The sequence below is a fragment of the Puma concolor genome, chromosome A1, assembly GCF_028749965.1.
Source record: "Puma concolor isolate L17-30 chromosome A1, mPumCon1.1.hap2, whole genome shotgun sequence".
In the NCBI taxonomy this organism is placed as follows: Eukaryota; Metazoa; Chordata; class Mammalia; order Carnivora; family Felidae; genus Puma; species Puma concolor.
Window position 1 is genome coordinate 148720393 of NC_141667.1, and position 21988 is coordinate 148742380.

Below are 21988 nucleotides of genomic sequence, written 5' to 3' on the forward strand. Positions count from 1 at the left end.
TTTAGGTTTATTTATTTTGAGAGAGAGACAGAGAGAGAACAAGCAGGCGAGGGAGAGAGGGAATCCCAAGCAGGCTCTGCGCTGTCAGCATAAAGCCTGACATGGGGCTCAAATCCACAAACCGTGAGATCATGACCTGAGCCGAGATCAAGAGTCGGATGCTTAAAGGACTGAACCACCCAGGTGCCCCCCTCTTTTTAATTTTTTTTTTTTTCAAAGATAAATTCGTGCACTCTTGCAATGCCGAGGAAAGTCAGGGATCCTCGGTTTCAATCCTGTATGAGCTCATGATTCACTGCGACCACAAACATACTGCAGATACTTGCAGCATCTGTAAAAAGCTGAGAATCGCTACCACTTGCCGGATCACCAAGAAGATCCACGCAAAGGTTTCAATTCAGGAACGCCAATTCGACTCCAGGCAGTAGCAGCTCCCTATTCTGGTAATGCCCGGCAGAGGCCGCGGGGCATCTCGGGACTTGTAGTCCAGCTGGTCGAACTCGCTATCCCGGCATGTCCCGCGGCGGCGTCAAGGTTACCACGCGCCGCCTGCTGCGGCTGCCGAGACTAGAGTAGGGTGGATGCCAAGTGCAAGTGGGAAGGGTGTTTTGCGCCCAGTGAAGGCGGGCTTGACTTCCATATCGGGGAGACCACAAAGAGCTTTATTGAAGAGATTCCGGACGAGACCATAATTATAGGTGCGGGCGGAGGGGAAGAGTTTGGAACAAGACCTTGGGGTGGGGAGAGTCAGCTCTTCCAGAGCCGGGAGCAGCCGGTCTCGCCGCGTGCTGGCGTGGGCCGAGTCCATGCCACCTCGCGCTCATCTGACCTCCAGGAAACTACCGGACGCAGCTGTATGACAAGCAGCGGAGGAGTACCAGCCGGCCACCCCCGGGCTCGGCATGTTCGTGGAGGTGAAGGACCCAGAGGACAAGGTGAGCCGACCCCAAAGCCCACGGAGCCCTCCGCCCTGCGCTTAGGCGCCAGACCAGGCAGGTGCTGGTACTTCCCCTCCTAGTTGCCGCATCTGCTGAACTGCTGAAGACAGTTGGGTGTTGTGAGAAGATCGCGCCCGGCTTTGCGCTCTAGGCCAAGCTTGGGCTGCTGCAGTGCTAGCGGCTCCTCTCAACCTCTTACCGACTGCTGCGTGACTCTGCCAAGTCACTGAGCTTCCCTGAGCCGGTTTCCTGGTCTGTGACATGGAAACTCACCTATCTTACAGGTGTGGTTGGTGCCTTAATTGTGGTGCTGGCAGTCAAAGAATTTTGTCAACTCTAACGCTGTGGCATCCAGACTTTAAGGTTTCACAGGACAGAGTGCTTTCCAAAACGAAGAAGCAACTGTTAGTTTCGCCAGATAAGGATATTAAAACAAAGGAAAACAAATCTTTAGTTGTCCCCTTTCATTTAACAATGGAGTCACCCCAAAAGAGTTGAAAGAGCAGGAGCTGTGAATGAAGGAAAGCCCTTCCCAGAAGCAGTCACATCTCAGCCTCTTCTCAGACTCTTCTCCCTTGCTAGATAAGCTTTTTTTTTTTTTTTTTTAAAGAGAGAGAGTGTGTCCCTGCAAGAGAGGGGGAGAGGAGCACAGAGAGAGAATCTTAAGCAGGCTCCATGCTCAACGTGGAGCCTGTGGCAGGGCTCGATCCCATGACCCTGGGATTATGAGCTGAGCAGAAATCAAGAATCCTCTGCTCAATCACCTGAGCCACCGAGGCTCCCTGTCAGATAAGTTTTCGGCAACTGCTGCTGAGCATCTCTGGACCTTCCTTTTAGTGTTGTGGAGTGCCTAAGGCTCTGTTTGCTAACTTTGTAGGCAGTGAGATCCTTAAGCCCTGTTTCCTTCCAGCCCCATCCTCATTGTAACACTCGCTGAAGCCCCTTCTCTCTAGGTCATGTTGGTGGGGCAGTATGGCTGAAGGCAGGTTCACTTTCACCTCCCATACCCCCAGCGAACACCATATCTGTCCTGTGGTCTCTCTTAGAGTCGGGATTATGATATAGTGGCCTCCTTTCAGTTTCCCCAAATTGCCATATTCTTTTTTGCCTTAGGGCTTCTGTAGGTGCTATTCCCTCTGGCCAGAACACACTTCTTCCAGCTAACTCCTAATCATAAATGCAATTCTAAAAAGCAGCATTTCCTGACCATCTAGACTAGGCTAGAGTTCCAATCATGTCAATCTTAGTGCACAGCCTTCTCCTCAGAAGCATGCATCACCCTTAGCTGTTGTTCAAGCCCTGCCTCATTTGGTGTCAGACCAGAGGCTCCGTGTGCAAGAGTGTGCCTTTCTGGATCACTCTGCTTCTCCTGTGGCAGACAGCAGAGCACCCCCCCTCCCCCCACACACACATATGCACCAGCTTCAAGTAAGGGTAATGGACCCTATGATCACATACTCTGGTTACTCTCTAGTGGTTTCCCTCAGCCTTCAGTTCAGTCCATTCATACTTTCCAGAGGCCAGTCATGACCACACCCACAAATGAGCAACATCTCCAAGGCTTGCAGCGTCCCTCAAGAGTATCTTAGGGGAGGTTGTGTCTGTCCCAGGGGCCAAGAGCAGGGTTTGTCACAACTTCCCCCTCCTAATGGGGAGTCTCCCTTGGCCTTGATGATTTGGACTTGATTTTATTGATGAGTGAGCTTCCTTATGACAGAAAACATCAGATTCATATGAGCGCTGACTATATTCCAACAGAGCAACCAGCAGAGGGCTTGGTAAAACGTGGGCTAGATCAGGCAGATGCAGTGGGTACATAGATGCCTGGTTATCTATACTTGTGTGCGCATGTGAAGGCTGAGTCACAGGAATGCTGAACATAATGGAAACAATTACTTCCAATCTTGTTTAAGAAAAAGAAAGGAAGGAAGAGAGAGGGAGGGAAAGAGGAAATAAGGAGGGAAGAAAGAGGAAGAAAGAAAAAGGAACAAAGAGAGAAAGGAAGGAGGGAAGGAGGGGGAAGAAGGAAAGAAAAGAGAAAAAGAATCTCCTGAAAAAAATCAACCAGTGACATCACAAAGAGAGACACAGATTGGCAGAAAATAGTAGGAAGACAGAGGTGCCCACCTGACCTCCTGGAAGAACCCAGCAGTCCAAGTGGCTAGAATAGCACATGAACTTGACCCAACCCCAGAAAGAGACAGAGGATCCGCACAAGCGCTCAGGTTACCCATAAGATGGACCCAAATTGGACTTTTCTGGAAAGGACTCCACAAGTTGCTAAGGCTTTTGGAGTACAAGCTTCCTTCACCCCATCCATTTTGGGATCAGCCCCAACCAGTACATGTGGGGCCTCACACACCTGTCAATATCTGGTTAGAAACAAAACACCGGAATGAATTGCAGAGTAGGAGGCAATAAATGCTTAGGTCAGAGAGTCTGCAGTTTATAATTCACTCTTAATTCTCCATCTTGGGATAGTTCATCCATCTGGTTTAGCCTGGGGATGGGGGCACCGTCACCCTCCTCAGCAGCACAGAGCCACACAGAATCCTTCAGCTCCCCGACCAAGCGTTTAGTGGGAAACCCATCCTTTCCCAAGTGCTGGCTGAGAAACCAGTTCAAAGAAGTCCTCTGTCCCCCTGCCAGTAAGCAAGGAAGCCCTGCAGGGTTGGGGGGTTGGGAACCAGGAAATAGACCAAGCCAGGCCACTTCCCATCAGTGAACAGAAGGGGAATGAGTTGGGGCTGGGTTTCTAGGGCCCACCTACACCAGCTTCTTGGCTTTAAAGAAACTCTTGAGGTGCTGCATCTGCCAGACACCTGTGGCCACGAGGATGAAGGTCTGCAGAATGGACCACCACAGCACCCGCTGGTTGGTGCTCTCGCTGGTCTGCCGGAAGCGCTCCTCTCGCCACTGTGGGAGGGGAGAAGGGAGTAGATACGCGTCCGGAACTGAATTGCACCCCCACCAACTCTGGGGGAAGAGCGGGAAGCTTCCCTTCCCAGGAGGTGATACATCCCCCGTCCCAACTGTGCCAGCCCAACCCAGCCCCTCACCCTCTGGTATTCCTGCTCCTTCTGGATCAACTCCACCTGCTCCACAAGCTGCTGGACACGCAGATGCAGCTGGGTCAGCTTGTCCTTGGCTGCAAACTCCGCGTAATCGTTGCTGCGTTCACCCAACTGCATATCCAAGTGAATCGCCTGGAACGGGGGAACCAAGGGTGGGAGTCAGGGAGCTTAGCTCCATGGACCTGCTGGAAATCTAAGCTTCTGCATCCCAGCCTGGGCCTGACACTGTTCCTCACACACCAACTTGTTGACTGGCCTTGCTCTGGGCGTCCAAACACCAGATCGGGACTCGGCTTGTGTGGAGTTGTATATTCAAAACACCAAGGATAGGGACAACATGTGCAAAGGAAACAGAGGTAAGACTCTGAGGCAGTTTACTAAAAGTCCTGTATTGGGAGATGACAATGGAGAGGCCTGAAGCAATCAGCAGAACAGCTCTGAATTTCACATGGTGAAACTCAGTCTGTATCCTAGGGATGGGGCAGGGAGCTGAGGGAGGATTTTAAGTCACGGTAACTCCCTCCCAAGGTCTCCTTTTATCCTCAAGATCTGTTCCCCATGTGCTTACTTCATGTGAAGTCCCAGCCCTACTCAACAGGCACCACCCACTGCACCCTTCTCACTCTAGAGGCAGAGAAATTGAGCCCCTGGGGACGGTGGACCTCCCACCTGCCACACTCACCAGCTTGCCATCATAGAAGAGGGCGAACCGGATAGACTCAAGGTGGAGGCAGATCTGGTGCTCTCCTGGAGACTGGGAGGTGAAGGTGAAGCTGCCCTGAGGGCCGTACTGACGGGCCAGAAGGTTCTAGAGGAAGCAGCCTCCAGTGAGCACAGAGATGTTAGCCATACACCTGCTTCCAGGAGAATTGTAGGGGTATCCCAGGTCTACACCCCCACAGGCCAGAGGGGACAGTGTGAAAGAAAGGACATCAGTTTGGCCAGAAATTCTCAGATCCCAGCATTGCCAATACAGAGTACAGTTTGCAAAGAGCATGGCCCTCCTTAAGCTATCCTGCCTGTGAGAAGACAGATCCTTCTGTGAGAAATGAAGGACTAGAGAAGGCTACACATTGACTCTGGGGGCCTGGGGGTGGGGGCCCGGTGGAAGGCTGCAAGGAGTAAAGGCCTGCCTCACCTTGTTCTCCGGGTCCTTCACAAACACAAATAAATTGATCCACTGGGGGGAGGGCTGGTACTTTTCCATAGCAGGGTCGTATAGCTCCGTCTTGTAGTTACCTAATGGAGAGGCAACGGAGGTGCAATCCCATCCATACCCATGATGGAGTCCCAGTGGTCAGGGGAGGAACAGGAAGATCTTGAGTCTGAGGAGACCGACCACGGCCCTCGGCCTCTCCTCCCTTCTCCAGCCCCACTTCTCTGCCATCATTCCAGTCTGGTTCAGACTAGCCTCCTAGGGCCCCCATCCCCGGCACAGGCAAGAGAAAGGATGCCTTGGCCAGACTGCTGTCCACCCATCCCTCTGAGCCCTACCCCCGGCAGGGGAGGGAAGATATGGGCCTGAGCTGGTGCCACCCATTTCCCTCCCCTCTCAGGACTCTAGGTGCAGGGAGGGCAAGGCCAGGACTGGCCGAGACGCGCACCTATGACCACGGTACCATCGGGGATCTCCTGGATGAAGCACTTCTCCTCCAGCTCGCGGACCTCGAGGTAGAACGCGTCCCCGGGGCCCATCAGCGCCAGCAGCTGCCCCAGCAGCAGCGGCAGGGCCATACCGGTTGCCCGCGCTGTGCCCCATCCCCGCCCGGGGCGAGCCCGGGGCCCAGCTCCTCGCGCCCCGCAGGCCCCCGCCACCTTCCCAGGCGAGTCCTCCGGTCTCCGCGCGGAGCCTGCGGAGACTGCAAACTCGCGCACGGACTACAACTCCCGGGAGCCCTCGCGTGGCCCCGCCCCCGGCGCGTTCCCGCCGACCCACGCTGCTGAGGGGCCAAGTGAGACCCCCCCGCCCCCAACAACCTGGAGGAACGCTCTAGAGCGCTTTCCGCCACCTGGCATCTCTTAATCCACGCAGAAACCCGGGGAGGCGTAGCTGCTGTTAGCCCATCTTGCCGATTGGGGTAACAGCTTCAGGGGCGGAGGGTTGCCCTCTGCAACATGCGGCGCAGCCACCCCAGATGTGTGCTGAAAGGATGGGGATAACGGGACGTTTATGACCTGGGCTTCTACCTAGAAGAGTTTAGGATTGATTAGGGGAGAGGGGGTGACATGGTGACATGGAATGAGAAGAGAAGCCCTGTGGGGTTTAGAGGCTGAAGCAGCAATTCAGGAAGGGGAGAGGGAAATGTCGCGGCTTTCGTGGAAGTGGTAGATTTGACTCAAGCCTTGAAGGATGATTAAGACCTCCCTGAGCAGCGAGAGACAAGAACAATTTAGGCAGGGGGGCCTAGGATTGCCTAGCAGCCAGTAGGCCAGTTAAGGAACTAGGGGAAGAAAAGTTACAGGAACTTTGAGGGTGAAGGTAATTGGGCCGAATCTAAGGGCACAGGAGGTGCCAGGCCCACATAATAGGGGAGCCCTTCATCCAGTGTACTTCCGTCTGCACTAGGAACCAGGAAGAGGTTGTGGGTGAGCCTGGAGGGGAGAGAAGATAGCAGGAAAGCCACTGGAAAAGGATAGCAGTACACAACCGAAAGGGGTGGGAGAGTGGAGCCAACATGACAAAATGGGAGCGGAGAAAAAACAAATCTAGAGAATTCCAAAGCCCACAATGCCCTGTGAGAATAGTGTAGACCCAAACATGTCAGTAGAAAGATGTAGTTCAACCCAGGTAGTGGGATGAAGTCTTCCACCACCTAGTGCCTGTGGTGCTAAGAGATGCTCATTAGTTTATTCTGCAACATGTGGTGGTGGTGGTGGTGGTGGTGGTGGTGGTGATGATGATTTTTTTTAATAAGTTTTTTTTTTTTTTGAGAGGGGCACCTGGGTGTCTCAATAGGTTAAGTGTTTGACTTCGGCTCAGGTCATGGTCTCGTGGTTCATGAGTTCAAGCGCCACATCATGCTTTGTGCTGTCAGCTCAGAGTCTAGAGCCTGCTTCGGATTCTTTGTCTCCCTCTCTTTCTGCCTCTCTTCAGCTTGCTCGCTCTCTCTCTCTCTCTCAAAAGTAAATAGACATTAAAAGAAATTTAAAAAAATTTTTTAATCTTTATTTATTTTTGAGAGAGAGACAGAGTGTGAGCAGGGGAGGAGCAGAGAGAGAAAGGGAGGCACAGAATTCAAAGCAGGCTCCAGGCCCTGAGCTGTCAGTACAGAGCCCGACACGGGGCTGGAACCCATGAACCATGAGATCATGACCTGAGCCAAAGTCTGACACTCAACCGACTGAGCTACCCAGGCACCCCAAAAGAAATTTTTTTTAAAAATAAGTTGTTTTGAGAGAGAGAGAGAGCACGTTTGAGCAGGGGAGGGAGAAAGAGAGACAGAGAATCTTAAGCAGGCTTCACACCCAGCATAGAGCCCAACATGGGGCTTGATCTCATGACTGTGAGATCGTGACCTGAGCAGAAATTAAGTCAGACACTTAACCAACTGAGCCATCTAGGTGCCCCTTTAAATAAGATTTTATTTATTTAAGTAATGTCTACACCCAACATGGGGCTAGAACTCACAACCCTGAAATCAAAAGTCACATGCTTTCCCAACTGGAGCTAGCCAGGCACCCTGATGATCATCTTTTTTGTTCTTTAATGCCCGGCACTATTATAATCACTTTTTTTAAAATTGATTCCTTTTATGTTTTATTTATTTTTGAGAGAGCACAAGGGGGGAAAGGGCAGTGAAAGGGGGACAGAGGATCAGAAACAGGCTCTGCACTGACAGGCTTACAACAGTGAGCCCGATGTGGGTTTCAAACTTCACGAACCGTGAGATCATGACCTGAGCTGAAGTCGGACGCTCAACTGACTAAGCCACCCCGGTGTCCCTGTAATCACTTTTTAAGTTCACTAAGTGAACTAATCTTTTAAAAATTGTTAGGCAGACTCTAATGCTATTCCAGTTTAATAGCTAGAGAGGGAAATAGCTGCAAAGTTGAGTAAAAACTTGCCCAAGATCACCCAGTTGATAAGTGGCAGGCATTTGCTGACACGAACTCTGGTCCAGGTGTTATGACACGTGTTGGACATGAAAATGAATTAGACCTGTCATCTGCCATCTAAGAGCCCACTGAAAGAAAAGGAGCAATTACAATACAGTGTTTTAAGACTGATAATATATTTTAGTTACCGGAATTGTCCCCTCATTTTAATGGTGTGGCTCGTTGACAATCCTAGGAGAGTGTTTCTTACTTCCTCATTTGGAATGACTATTAAACAAAAATGACAGATTCAGTTATTAATAACAGTCACGCTGTATAAAGGCCAAATAAACAAGAGCTGAAAAGCATCTGTTGATTTGGGAACTAGTTGTCTACCAGGGAATGTAGCTACAGCTGGGAGCAAAGGCAGAAAAGCGAGGACTCCGGTTTGGGAGACAGGGGTGCTGTCCTTGGTCCTGATTGTTCTCTGAACCAGCACTACCACCACCTGGAGTAAAGTATTGGCTTTGTTTTGTTTCCAATAAAATTTGCAATCCCTCATAAGCCAATACTCTTATAAAATACAATTAAAAATGAAACTAATCATGTGCTTGGATATCACATCAATGTTAAACTTCTATAAAAGGTTCTAAAAACTCAATTTCTGTACTTAAATCATTGCAGACCTGTAACAAACATGGATGGACCAGTGGCAGCCCCCACACCCCACTATATGAGTAACCAGTCTTGCGTGGAAGTGGTCCATTGATCAGACTACTCACAGAAATCCCCCAAAGAGTGAAAAGTGGAAAATGCTTGCATCAAAATACATGTAAGGAGATAGTGCACCAGTGAGATTTCAAAGCCCAGAATCCAGACATTAAGAAGGGGGAATATGACTGCCCAAGGAGTAAAAGTGTTTTGTTAAAAATAGAACAGCCTATTTCTGATCGATGACGAGGCTAGGAACATAAGAGCAGTGAACCCACCAGTCTGCGATCCTCCCACTTGACAAAAAGCTCGTTCCACAATTGCTGCCAAGACCACTGAACCTGGGTGCCATTTGCAAGATTAAAAGAAGACACTGCGGTGCTACGTCTACTTGCCCCATCTGTGGTTCACCCAAGACCTCAGAATTTGATGGGTTTTTTTTAATAGGAGAGATTTATTTGAAGACATATTACAGCATACAAAACTACATAAAGGCTTAATTTCCACTCAAACACTGGTAGATTTGACATAATTCATAATAAAAAAAACTTTTTAAAATTTTATTTTATGTATTTTGAGAGAGGGGAGAGGGACAGAAAGAATCCCAAGTAGGCTCCATATTGTCAGCTCAGAGCCTGATGTGGGGCTCGATCCCACGAACTGTGAGATCATGACCTGAGCCGAAATCAAGAGTCAGATTCTTAACCGACTGAGCCACCCAGGTATCCCTCTCACCACTCTTATTTAACATTGTATCAGATCTAGTAACTGTAAGAAGGCTAAGGAAAAAAAAGGCATGCGGATGGGAAAGGAAGAAATAAAACTGTCCCTATTTGTAGATGACATGATTATATATTTAGAAAAGTCTAAGAAATCCATAGATTTCCTAGAACTAATAAATGAATTCAGCAAGTTTGTATAACATAAGAGCAACATGTACAAATCAATCACATGTCTACATACTAACAATAAATATAAGGAAACCAAAGTTAAAAACAATATGATTTACAGTCAGTTCATAGAAAATGAATTACTCACGTGAAATCTTAACAAAATACGCATAAAATCTGTTTGCTGAAAATTACAAAATTCTGATGAAGAAAAAGTCAAAGAAGACCAAATAAATGCAGAGACATACTGTGTTCATAGATCAGAACACTCAACATAGTAAATATGGCAATTCTTTCCAAACTATTACCCAAGTTTAACACAATTCATGTCAAAGTCCCACCAGGAGTTTTGTTTTATTTTAATTTTTTCAATTTATTTTTGACAGAGAGAAAGACAGAGCATGAGCAGGGGAGGGACAGAGAGAGAGGGAGACAGAATCTGAAGCATGCTCCAGGCTCTGTGCTGTCAGCACAGAGCCCGATGTGGGGCTCGAACCCACAGACCACAAGATCATGACCTGAGCTGAAGTCGGACACTCAACTGACTGAGCCACCCAGGCGCCCCAGGAGTTTTTTTTTTTTTTTTAACATAGACAAGATTATTCTAAAATTTACATGGAGAGGCAAAGGAACTAGCATAACTAAAACATTCGTGAAGAAGAATAAAGTGGCAGAAATCAGTCTACCTGATTTCAAGACATTGTATGCCTTAGTCAAAAAATCAAAACTATAGGGGCACTGGTGTGGCTCAGTTGGTTAATCATCCAACTCTTGATTTTGACTCAGGTCACGATCCCACAATTTGTGGGATGAAGCCCTGCATTGGGCTCTGTGCTGACAGTGTGGATCCTTCTCGGGATTCTCTCTCCCTCTCTCTCTCTGACCCTCCCCTGCTTGTGCGCTCTCTCTCTCTCTCTCTCTCTCTCTCTCTCTCTCTCTCTCTCTCTCTCTCTCCTCCCTCCCCCCTCTCAAAATAAATAAATAAAAACTTTTAGAATATATCCTGCACCAAAGTAGTACATTTGTTACAATCAATGAACCTACATTGACACATTATTTTCACCCAAAGTCCTTAGTTTACATTGGGAGTCCATCTTGGTGTTTTACATTCTATGGTTTTGGACATGTATCTACCATTATAATGTCATATAGAATAGTTTCATTGCCCTAAGAATACTCTGCATTCTGCCTATTCATCCCTCCTCCTCCCTTCCTGGCAACCACTGATCTTTTGCCTTTTCTAGAATGTTGCATGGTTGGAATCATACAGTAACAACGTTTTTTGGATTGGCTTCTTTCACTTAGCAATATGCATGTAAGGTTTCTCCATGTCTTTTCATGGCTTGATAGCCCATTTCTTTTTGGCACTAAATAATATTCCATTATCTGTATGTACCACAGTTTATTTGTACACTCACTTACTGAAGGACATCTTGGTTGCTTTCAAGTTTGGGCAAGTATAAATAAAGCTGCTACAAATATCTTTATGCAAGATTTTGTGTGGACATAACTTTTCAATTTATTTGGGTAAATACCAAGGAGCCCTATTGCTGGATTACATGCTAAGAGTATGTTTAGTCTTATAAGAAACTATCAAACTATCATCCAAAATGGCTGTAACATTTTGCATTCTCACCAGCAATGATTAAGAGTCCCTGTTGCACCATAACCTTACCAGCATTTGGTGTTGGTTGTCAGTGTTTGGATTTTTATCATTCTAATAGGTCCCTGGTGGTATCTCATTGTTTCAATTTGCATTTCCCTAATGACATATGATCATAACCAGGTTTTCATATGCTTTTTTTGCCATGTATGATCTTCTTTGCTGAACAGTCTGTTCAGATCTCTTGCTCATTTCTTCATTGGGTTATTCATTTCTTACTGTGGAGTTTTAAGGGTTCTTTGTATATTTTGTTGTTTTTTGTCTGTTCTTTGTATATTTTGGGTAGCAATTATTTCTGATATACATCCTTTACAGAGATTTTCTCCCAATTTATGGCTTGGCTTCTCATTCTCTTGAAAATAGCCTTTTCTATTATTTTTTTTTAATGGTCATTTATTTTTTATTTTTTTTTATTTTTTTTTTCAACGTTTTTATTTATTTTTTTTGGGACAGAGAGAGACACAGCATGAACAGGGGAGGGGCAGAGAGAGAGGGAGACACAGAATCGGAAACAGGCTCCAGGATCCGAGCCATCAGCCCAGAGCCTGACGCGGGGCTCGAACTCACGGACCGCGAGATCGTGACCTGGCTGAAGTCGGACGCTTAACCGACTGCGCCACCCAGGCGCCCCGGTCATTTATTTTTTAGAGCAGAGACAGAGCGTGAGTTGGGTAGGGGCAGAGAGAGAGGGAGACACAGAATCTGAAGCAGGCTCCAGGCTCTGAGCTGTCAGCGCAGAGCCTGATGAGGGGCTAGAATTCACAAACCATGAGATCATGAGCGGAGCCGAAGTTGGATTTAGCCACCCAGGCACCCCTTGAAGATAGCCTTTTCAACAAGTGATGCTATAGTTATTTGCCATCCTTTGACACACACACACACACACACACACACACACACACACACACACACACACAAGACTTGACTTATACTCACACTTTATTAAAAAAATGAACTCAAGGGGTGCCTGGGTGGCGCAGTCGGTTAAGCGTCCGACTTCAGCCAGGTCACGATCTCGCGGTCCGTGAGTTCGAGCCCCGCGTCAGGCTCTGGGCTGATGGCTCGGAGCCTGGAGCCTGTTTCCGATTCTGTGTCTCCCTCTCTCTCTGCCCCTCCCCCGTTCATGCTCTGTCTCTTTCTGTCCCAAAAATAAATAAAAAACGTTGAAAAAAAATTAAAAAAAATAAAATAAAATAAAAAAATGAACTCAAAATAGAATATAGATTTAAATATAAAGTATAGGGGCGCCTGGGTGGCGCAGTCGGTTAAGCGTCCGACTTCAGCCAGGTCACGATCTCGCGGTCCGTGGGTTCGAGCCCCGCGTCAGGCTCTGGGCTGATGGCTCGGAGCCTGGAGCCTGTTTCCGATTCTGTGTCTCCCTCTCTCTCTGCCCCTCCCCCGTTCATGCTCTGTCTCTCTCTGTCCCAAAAATAAATAAACGTTGAAAAAAAAATTAAAAAAAATATATATAAAGTATAAAACTATAAAGCTTTTATTTTTTAAATGTTTATTTATTTTTGAGAGCATGAGCAGGGGAGGGGCAGAGAGAGAGGGAGAGAAAGACACACAGAATCTGAAGCAGGCTCCAGGCTCTGAACTGTCAGCACAAAGCCCGATGCGGGGCTCGAACCCACTGACAGCGAGATCATGGCCTGAGCTGAAGTTGGCCGCTTAGCCGACTGAGCCACCCAGGGGTCCCTAAATTCCTCTAAATTAGTAGTTAAACATGTAAATTCCTTTCCCACATTCTTCTGTGTATATTTTACAGCTATTTTCTTTGTGGTTACCATGGGGGTTACATTTAATATCCTAAAAGTTAAAACATTCCAATTTGAATTTATACCAGTTTACCTTCAGTAACACCCAAAAACTCTCTGCTCCTTTTAACAGCTAGCTCTGTTCTCACCCTTTCCTGTGACTGATATCAAACAAATTATATGTATACACATCGTATGTAGTAGTTACTTTTTTTGCTATAATTGTTGATACAAGCAATAAACTGCTTAAATCTCCAGAGAATTAACTAAGTGAAAAAAGCCAACCGTAAAAGGTTATATACTGTATGATTCCATTTATACATTCTTGAAATGACAAAATTATAGAAAGGAAGAACACAGATCAGTTGTCTGAAGTTAAGGAGACGGTGAAAAAGAGGTGCCTGGATGGTTCAGTTGGTTAAGTGGCTGACTTCAGCTCCGGTCATGATCTCACAGTTCTTGAGTTTGAGCCCCACATCAGGCTCTCTGCTGTCAATGCAAAGCTTGCTCTGGATCCTCTGTCTCCCTCTCTACTCCTCCACGCACTCTCTCTCTCTCTCTCCCAAAACTAAAAATTTTAAAAATTAAAAAAATTAAAAAAAACAAGGAGCGCACCTGGGTGGCTCTGTTGGTTGAGCGTCCAACTCCTGATTTTGGCTCAGGTCATGATCTCATGCCTTGTGATTTCAAGCCCCACATAGGGCCCTCTGCTGTTAGTGAGGAACCTACTTCAGATCCTCTGTCTCCCTCTCTCTCTCTGCCCCTACCCCACTCTCACACATCCTCTCTCAAAAACAAATAAACATTAAAAAAAAAAAAAAAAAGGAAAGGATGAAAGAATAGGGAAGTGAGTGTGGCTTTAACACACAACATGAGGGATCCCTATGGTGATGGAAATGTTCTGTGTCTTGACTATCAATGTCAATGTCTTGTTTGTGATATTGCATTATACTTGGGCAAGATATTACAATGGGGGAAACTGGGTAATTGGTACACTGGATCTTTCTGCATTGTTTCTTGCAACTGCATGTGAATCTATAGTTATCTCAACATAAAAAGTTTAATTTTACAAATACTAGAAACTGTTATTATAAAATGTTATTGTTTATCAATTCTGTAATCATTTGTTAATTCTGTGTGATGGTTACATCAACACTAATAGCATGTAGTTATAATAGCATTAAGAAAAACACAACCAGGGGCACCTGGCTGGCTCAGTCAGCTTAGCGTCTGATTCTTGATTTGGGCTTGGGTCATGACCTAATAAATTGGTGGGTTGGAGCCCTGCGTTGGAGGCTGACAGTGTGGAGCCTCTTTGGGATTCTCTCTCCCTTTCTCTCTCTGCCCCTCTCCTGTTCATGATCTCTCTCTCTCTCAAAAATAAATAAACATTAAAAAAAAAAAAAAAAAAAAGGTTGAGAACATTAGACCAGAGTGTGGAAAATAAGCATTAGGACACACTGCTGGTGAGACTGTAATTGGCATGAAGTTTGAAAGGGCAATTTTGTGACTTCATCAAAAACTATGTCCTATAATAATGCTCTTTTAGAAAATGAACAAGAGTATTTATTGCAGCAATAAATGTAAGAGCAAATAGTAGGGGAAAAGAAATCTTAACCACTTTCATCAGAGAAATGGTTTAAAAATAAGGTACTGTATGAGCAAAGATTACATTATATTGTTACTGTTAAGAAAAAGGAGATCAAGACTTACAATGAGGGGGAAATGTCAACAGATTGTCATTAAACTTCCCTCCACAGGGCCAAACGAAATAACAAAGAGAAGCCGAAGTAGAGAGAAAAACCTCCAACTTCTATGAAACCTTGACGATGCACACAGTCATAAACTGCTGCCACAATACACTAGACTATGGATCAAATCCAGGAAGGACACGAAGGGCAGACTCAGACCTCTGTTCATTTCACACTGCGCGCAGAGACCTCCAAAACGGGGCGACCCTGGCCCAAGACCCCAATACTCCTTTACTAGCGGGCCCCTGGGACACCGAACCACCTTCGGAGAGAAGTCATCAGGGCAGTGCTCCGGCAGCAACACTCGCGTGGATGATGTCCGGTACTGATGAGAGTGCGGGGGGGGGGGGGGGGGGGGTGGATACCGGGGACCTTACAGACCAGGGTAGACCAGATTTACCAATGGATGGGTTTCAGGTGGCAAAGACGTGGTAAAATGAGACCTCAGCTTTTTGTTGTTGTTGTTTTTGTACTTTAATTTTTTTTTTCCAAAATAAGTTGGTGCACTGTTTGTGTCACTTTTTAAAGTTCAGTTTTTAAAAATAGAAGAAAGCCCAGAGTGTCGGATGCAATCCCGAGGAAAGTCAGGGATCCGCGGTTTCAATCCTGTATCTGCTCGTTATTCACTGCGACCGCAACCAAACTGCGTTACTTGGAGCATCTGTAAAAATTTTATAAACACTAGTAGTCGCCCCGCCGCCAGGGCGATTAACAAAAAAAAAAAAAGGTTTCAATTCTTGGGCGGTAATTCGGAAGCAGGCGTAAACTGCTCCCCAATCGGGTACTGCCTCGCCGCGGCCGCGGGGTATCTCGGGACTTGTAGTCCAGGCAGTCGAACTCGCTGTCCCGGCAGGCCCCGCAGCGGCGGCAGGGCTACGTGGCGCCGCGGGCTGCGACTGCGCCGGCAGGTGGAGCAAGATGGCTGCGGAGCAGGGCGTGAGGGTCGTCGGGCCCCGGCCCGGAGGGGGACTGGGAAGGGTGATTCGGGCCCTCGTGCTGCTTCTGTGTTTTGTGGCCCGCGGAGGCGCGCTTTACTTCCACATCGGGGAGACCGAAAAGAAGTGCTTTATTGAGGAGATCCCGGACGAGACCATGGTTATAGGTGCGGGCGGAGGGGGAGAGTTTGGAACAAGACCTTGGTCTTGGGGCGGGGGGTGCGGGAGAGTCACCTTTTCCAGAAAGGGGAGCAGCCGGTCTCGCCGCGTGCTGGCGTGGGCCGACTCCGCGCCACCTCGCGCTCATCTGACCTGGACTCGCCCCACTTCCCTCCAGGAAACTACCGGACGCAGCTGTATGACAAGCAGCGGGAGGAGTACCAGCCGGCCACCCCCGGGCTCGGCATGTTCGTGGAGGTGAAGGACCCAGAGGACAAGGTGAGCCGACCCCAAAGCCCCCGGAGCCCTCCGCCCTGCGCTTAGGCGCCAGACCAGGCAGGTGCTGGTACTTCCCCTCCTAGTTGCCGCATCTGCTGAACTGCTGAAGACAGTTGGGTGTTGTGAGAAGATCGCGCCCGGCTTTGCGCTCTAGGCCAAGCTTGGGCTGCTGCAGTGCTAGCGGCTCCTCTCAACCTCTTACCGACTGCTGCGTGACTCTGCCAAGTCACTGAGCTTCCCTGAGCCGGTTTCCTGGTCTGTGACATGGAAACTCACCTATCTTACAGGTGTGGTTGGTGCCTTAATTGTGGTGCTGGCAGTCAAAGAATTTTGTCAACTCTAACGCTGTGGCATCCAGACTTTAAGGTTTCACAGGACAGAGTGCTTTGCAAAACGAAGAAGCAACTGTTAATTTCACCAGATAAGGATATTAAAGGAAAGCAAAAGAAAAAAGAATCATTGATTGTCACTTTTCATTAAAAAAAAAAAAAAAAAAGAACCACACACAAAAAAGAGTTGAAATGGCAGGAGCTCTGAATAAAGAGCCCTTTCCAACCGCAGGCCCACGTCAGCTTCATTTTAGATTCTTCACCCCTGCCCCCAGAAGTTCTCAGATAAGCTTTGGCAACTACCGCCGAGCAGCTTTGGAGCTTTTAGTGTGTGGGGTGCCTATGTCTCTGTTGGCTAACTTTTGAGGCTCAGAGAGCCTTAAGACTTCTTTCCTTCCAGCCCCATCCTTTCTATAACACTCACTGAAGGCTTTTGTCTCCAGGTGATCCTGGCCCGGCAGTATGGCTCTGAAGGCAGGTTCACTTTCACCTCCCATACCCCCGGCGAACACCAGATCTGTCTTCACTCCAATTCCACCAAGTTCTCCCTTTTTGCTGGAGGCATGCTGGTGAGTGGACCCACATGGGACTCGTAGCTTTCAACCTCTAAACCCTGGTGGGGCCTGGAGACTGGCGGTGCTTTGGGTGTGAGATGAGTGTGTCGGATTTTGTGTCTCCTGATAATTTGGGTTTTCGCTGAACATCTGGGCACAGTCCCTGAACTCCTTGTATGTGCCTTGGTCCAAGTGTCAGCCAAGTTTATTCATGCCTGTTTGCCTAGAGCCCCATAGGGCTGGACACTGTGGAGGCCTCAGCACTGGACGAAATGCACAAATGAAGGAAGGTAGGGGGACCAGCTGTCAGTGCCTGGCAGGAAGATGGAGCAGGGCTGCCCGATTTCTTTTTCTCTCCCTTGTCTGTCCCCAGAGAGTTCACCTGGACATCCAGGTGGGTGAACACGCCAACGACTACGCAGAAATTGCCGCCAAAGACAAGTTGAGTGAGCTGCAGCTACGAGTGAGACAGCTGGTGGAGCAAGTGGAGCAGATCCAGAAAGAGCAGAACTACCAACGGGTATGTGGTTGGGCCAGGAGCTCCTGGGTGGGCTTCTTCCCAGAAGCCTTCCCCTGGCTCAGCCAGGAGTGGCATGTGTGTCAGATTCATTATGAAAGCCAAGGGACTTAACTGTGCCGCTTTGCAAGTCTAAAAGGTGGGGTGGGGATCACTAACTCCAGTGTGTAACCAAGGAGACAGGCTCTTGAGAGGCCATCATTGCTCTAAATCCCAGTTACATGTACACAGTGACAGAGCGGGAATTGATATTAATACCTTGGGTGTTATTTCCATGGCTCCAGGTGCTTCCAGGACCAGCTGTTTCAAACTCATTTGTGTCCAGGAGCCAGGCGGTACCATGAATGAATCTGTGACCATAAGGACTGTTGTGTGTCTAATCCTCAGTGGCCTCGGTTAATTGTCAACCCAGGGTAGCCTTGCAGATAGATACGCTAGCCCTGGCTTTTAAGAGGAGCTAGAGATCCAAGTGTTTTGATGTGAATTTTTACCAGGTTTTAACTATTGGCAAAACACATCCAGCCACTGGGCCACCAGTTTGCAACTTGTGCCCACAATCCTCGAGGAGCAGTTGGGGAAGACCTGGGCAGAGAGCTTAGAGCACGTGCACTCCTGAGTGCTATAGGGCAGCTCTGTCTGATGGGGTGATACTACTGGCACTTCACCTCCCCTCCCCCCCGCCCTCCCTCCCCCCCACTGGCTCTAGGAGAGGACCAGGGGAGGACTGTACCTGACACATGAGCAGACAGAGGTTGGTTGGTTGGTTGGTTTGAAGTAGGCTGCATGCCCAGTGTGGAGCTTCAACCCCAAGAGTTGCATGCTCTACCAGCTGAGCCAGCCAGGCACCCCCAAGCAAACAGACTTAAATGAGTGGGTCATCTGGCTGGGGAGGATGAATACAGTCCCCAGATGGGGTCTCTGGCTCTTTGCAGACACTTGATTGGAACCTGGGCATAGCTCCTTGATTCTGGGGCATCCTCTGCAAAGGGAACCCAGCAGTTAGAGTGGCGCCAGGTGGTGCCCAGCAAACTTAAGCTCCTCTTCCGCTCTCCCCTCCCACAGTGGCGAGAGGAGCGTTTCCGGCAGACCAGCGAGAGCACCAACCAGCGGGTGCTGTGGTGGTCCATTCTGCAGACCCTCATCCTCGTAGCCATCGGCGTCTGGCAGATGCGACACCTCAAGAGCTTCTTTGAAGCGAAGAAGCTGGTGTAGCCAGCTCACAGGCCATCCTTCCTCCCGGGCTGGGGGAGAAAGGGCCTCCTGGAACTGATTTCTCTCTAGCAGGAGGACTGGTTCCGAGCCATGGATGTCTGGAGGGGAAAGGGGCTACAGGCACCCCAGGCACAAGTTTAGGGCAGGAGCTTAGCTGGCTAATACTGAGCAGGTGGTGGGGCAATGCCTGTCCCCTCCCCTGGGCTCTAAGCCCTTTGCAGTAATCACCCAGGGTCTGGTGAAGCCACTGGGAGCCCCATTGGCACCTCAGAATCACAGTGTTACTGATCAGGGATGTGAGGCTGTTGTCTGGGGTGGCTGGGGAGGGGGGAGTGGGTAGGCACGCCAGTCTTTTTTCTGTCTTCCTTTGCTAACTTGGGATTTGAGCAGGTTGGGGTGTGGCCGTGATTCCCTGCCACCCTGGGAACCTCACTGTACCCTCCTTGGGCCTAGACCCAGACTGCAGATCCAGGGTATGTGTGTCAATGGAGGGTGGGGTTGAGGGGGTTGCAGTGTGGGAAACTAGCCCTGAAGTTGACCTCAGCTTCTCAACATGGTTGTCCTTTTGGGGGCTTGAGGAACTGGGGTCAGGCCAGGCAGAGGCCTTGGTGCTGGCTGGGGATGGGGCCTGCAAAGTCTTAGTTACTGATTTCATTTTCAACAAGTCTAGGTTTGTTACATTGGTTTCCCAATAAAAAATAAAAAAATTCGCTTGTCCCACATAAAGTGACTGTGCCACCGAGGTGCTCAGGAAACGTCAGTTCTTCTATGCAAAGCACTTAACATTCCAAGATGAATACCCACCTGTGAAGTTCATTCTTTCCCTCCCCTCTATACCTTTCTGTAGCAGGGGATAGTGGGTTTGCCCAAGAGCATAAAACAAGTGAATGGTGGGGGGTTGGTGCCTTGTTCAGGAAGGTAGTGTGCATTGAACAGAAGAGCACTGCGGGTTTGGGAAGGACAGAAATCCTTGGGCTGGCGGGGATGAGGATGTAGATGGTCTTAACCAACAGAATGGGATTTCAGGAGGACCTTGAAGGAGAAGGATTCGGATGTAAGAAGGCAGAGCAGCCGTGGTTGGAAGCCCTGGCAGATGGCTGGCATGGAGGTGGATGGACATGGTTTCCACTGGAGTTTAGGGAGGGGGCTGAGGAAGCCGTTAAGGGAGGTTGGTTAGAGTTAGAAGAGACTCGCATATTACCCAGTGTTTGACACAGTTTTGGGTACAAGAACCGAAGATAAATTTGAGGAAGGTGAATCCAGCAGGGTGTGAGAAAGAGACAGGCTGGGGAGGCCAGGCTGTGGACTACTTGAACTGACAAGGGGATATGGTCTGACCTCATACTACCTCCTAGACCTCTTCCACAATAAAAACAAAAAACTTGTTTAGAATAGCCTTAGCGTTACAGAAAATTCATGATGTTAGTTCTCCCTATTATTGTCATGCACCAGTATGGTACAAGTGTTCAAGTTAATGAAACAGTATTGATACATTATCTTAGTTTTATTTAAGTAATCTCTACACCCCACATGGGGCTCAAACTCAGGACTCCAAGATCAAGAGTTGCATGCTACTGAGCCAGCCAGGCTCCCAATACGTTATTTTTAACTAAAGCCCATAGAGTATGCAGATTTTCTTAGCTGTTGCCTAATGCCCTTTTTTCTGTCCCAGGATCCCATCCAGGACAAGTTACATTTCACCCCTCCTTGGCTATGACGGTTTCTCAGACTTGCCTTGTTTTTTATTACCTTGACAGTTTTTAGGAGTACTGTTCAGGTATCTTGTAGAATTCCCTCAATTGGGATTTGTCTGCTGTTTTTCTCATGATTGAACTGGAATTCTGGGTTTTTGAAAGACCATAAAGGTGCCATTCTCATCCCATCATACCAAGGGTGCTTATTATTAACATGATTGTGGGTGTCACTGTTTAAAACTAATTAGGATTTTTATGTGAAATCTGATTTCTTGAGGCAAATCAGATCTGACGCCAGTGGGGCTGCATTCTGATGTAACAACAATTAGCAAGACTGAAGGGCAGCTGTTCCCCTTTAGAAGGGCTTGTGCTTTCAAAGGTCACAGTCCCACCTCCCTGCTTCCATTATTGGCCTCACCCCACTGACTGGTCTCTTCAGGGGATCAGCCTTGCCTTTGTCACCAGCCAAACCTGGGCTGGATTTGCCAAAGTTCTGTTACAGAGTGCAGTGCGATGGCAGAGTTCAGCAGTAAGGTCCTTCTTTGGTTGGTTCTATGCTGGGTTTAAGGGAGAAAGGGCGTCGCTGGGGATGATTAATTTCTCACAGTAAAGTCCTTTTGAAAGCACAGTGGTTGAGGCCGTAGATTGTACAAAGTATCTTGGTTTACACCCTGAATTGCCTGTGTCTTCATTTCCTCATTTTTAAAGTGGGCATAGTAAGTACACTACCCATAAGGACTGAATGAGAGAACAGCAGTAAGCAACTTCGAACAATGATGGGCACATAGTAAGAGCTCAATAGATGTTAGCTATTTATGAGGGAACTTAACATTTTCCGAAGAGCGGAGATCAAGCCTAAGGACTCTGCTGCCGTCTTTTCCCAGGTAGGAGGCTGGCCCAGCCAGCTAGGTTCACACTGTGCCAGGACGGATCTAAGAACCCAATCTTCCTCCCCCTACAAACAACCCCACCCAAGTACCCCTCTTCTGTGTAAGGGCCATCGTTTACATAGCGTTGCCTATGTGCCCAGCACTGTGCCAAGTATCCTTGCATGTTACGTTCTCCATTAACCCTCACAGCAACGTGTAGCTCAGGAACTATTTATACATGCCCGTGAGGAAAGATGCCAAGAGATTGTGCTTGCCCCCCAAACACAGCCGAACTGGCAGAATCAGGTTTCGAATCCAGTCAGTCTGTCTGCAGTGCTTGGCTCCTAACCACTACGTGGAGTCTGGGCTGAACCCAAGTCGGAGTCCAGAGCTTGGCCTTGCCACCCTCCGATCTTGCTACGGGAGGAAGCATGGACCACCTGGGCCCGAGAAGGGAGGAGGAGGGGGCGGCAGGACGGAGATACAGATCATGCCAGAGCGCTGGAAATCTGGAGTCTAAGTACAGTACCGGCCCAGTGACGTGAGCCCCCTCTGAGGTCTCGGTTTCCCGGGAGAACAAGCAGTTCCCCAGTGGGCAGTTAGCGGTCCGGCGACAGGAGC

At 48.4% G+C, this 21988-nt stretch overlaps 2 protein-coding genes and 1 long non-coding RNA gene across 6 annotated transcripts; 2 read left to right on the forward strand and 1 right to left on the reverse strand.

Annotated features, from left to right (window-relative positions):
- The first annotated feature begins 515 nt into the window (after positions 1–515).
- LOC147584541 (uncharacterized) lies at positions 516–15136 on the forward strand. Of its 2 annotated transcripts, XR_015250836.1 has the most exons (4): positions 516–935; positions 1223–4368; positions 5569–5683; positions 14829–15136. It is a non-coding gene; the product is annotated as an uncharacterized LOC147584541 (long non-coding RNA). The 2 variants fall into 2 exon arrangements; XR_015250841.1 differs by lacking the exon at positions 1223–4368.
- Positions 3361–5874, reverse strand: LOC112861153 (transmembrane emp24 domain-containing protein 9-like). Of its 3 annotated transcripts, none has more exons than XM_086705946.1 (5): positions 5617–5874; positions 5151–5251; positions 4695–4820; positions 4034–4144; positions 3361–3854 (listed from the first exon to the last, which is right to left on the reverse strand). In XM_086705946.1, the coding sequence occupies exons 1-5, from the start codon at positions 5744–5746 to the stop codon at positions 3705–3707; spliced, it is 618 nt and encodes a 205-aa protein (XP_086562072.1). In that variant the 5' UTR covers positions 5747–5874; the 3' UTR covers positions 3361–3704. The 3 variants fall into 3 exon arrangements, with proteins under 3 accessions (XP_086562072.1, XP_086562071.1, XP_086562073.1); XM_086705945.1 differs by having other exon boundaries at positions 3998–4144; positions 5617–5872; XM_086705947.1 differs by lacking the exon at positions 4695–4820 and having other exon boundaries at positions 3998–4144.
- A 570-nt stretch (positions 15137–15706) lies between the features above and the next one.
- LOC112861154 (transmembrane emp24 domain-containing protein 9) lies at positions 15707–19514 on the forward strand. Its single transcript, XM_086705955.1, has 5 exons — positions 15707–15921; positions 16092–16192; positions 16965–17090; positions 17449–17595; positions 18655–19514. Exons 1-5 carry the CDS (start codon positions 15738–15740, stop codon positions 18802–18804), a joined length of 708 nt encoding a protein of 235 aa, XP_086562081.1. The 5' UTR covers positions 15707–15737; the 3' UTR covers positions 18805–19514.
- The last annotated feature ends 2474 nt before the right edge of the window (positions 19515–21988 follow it).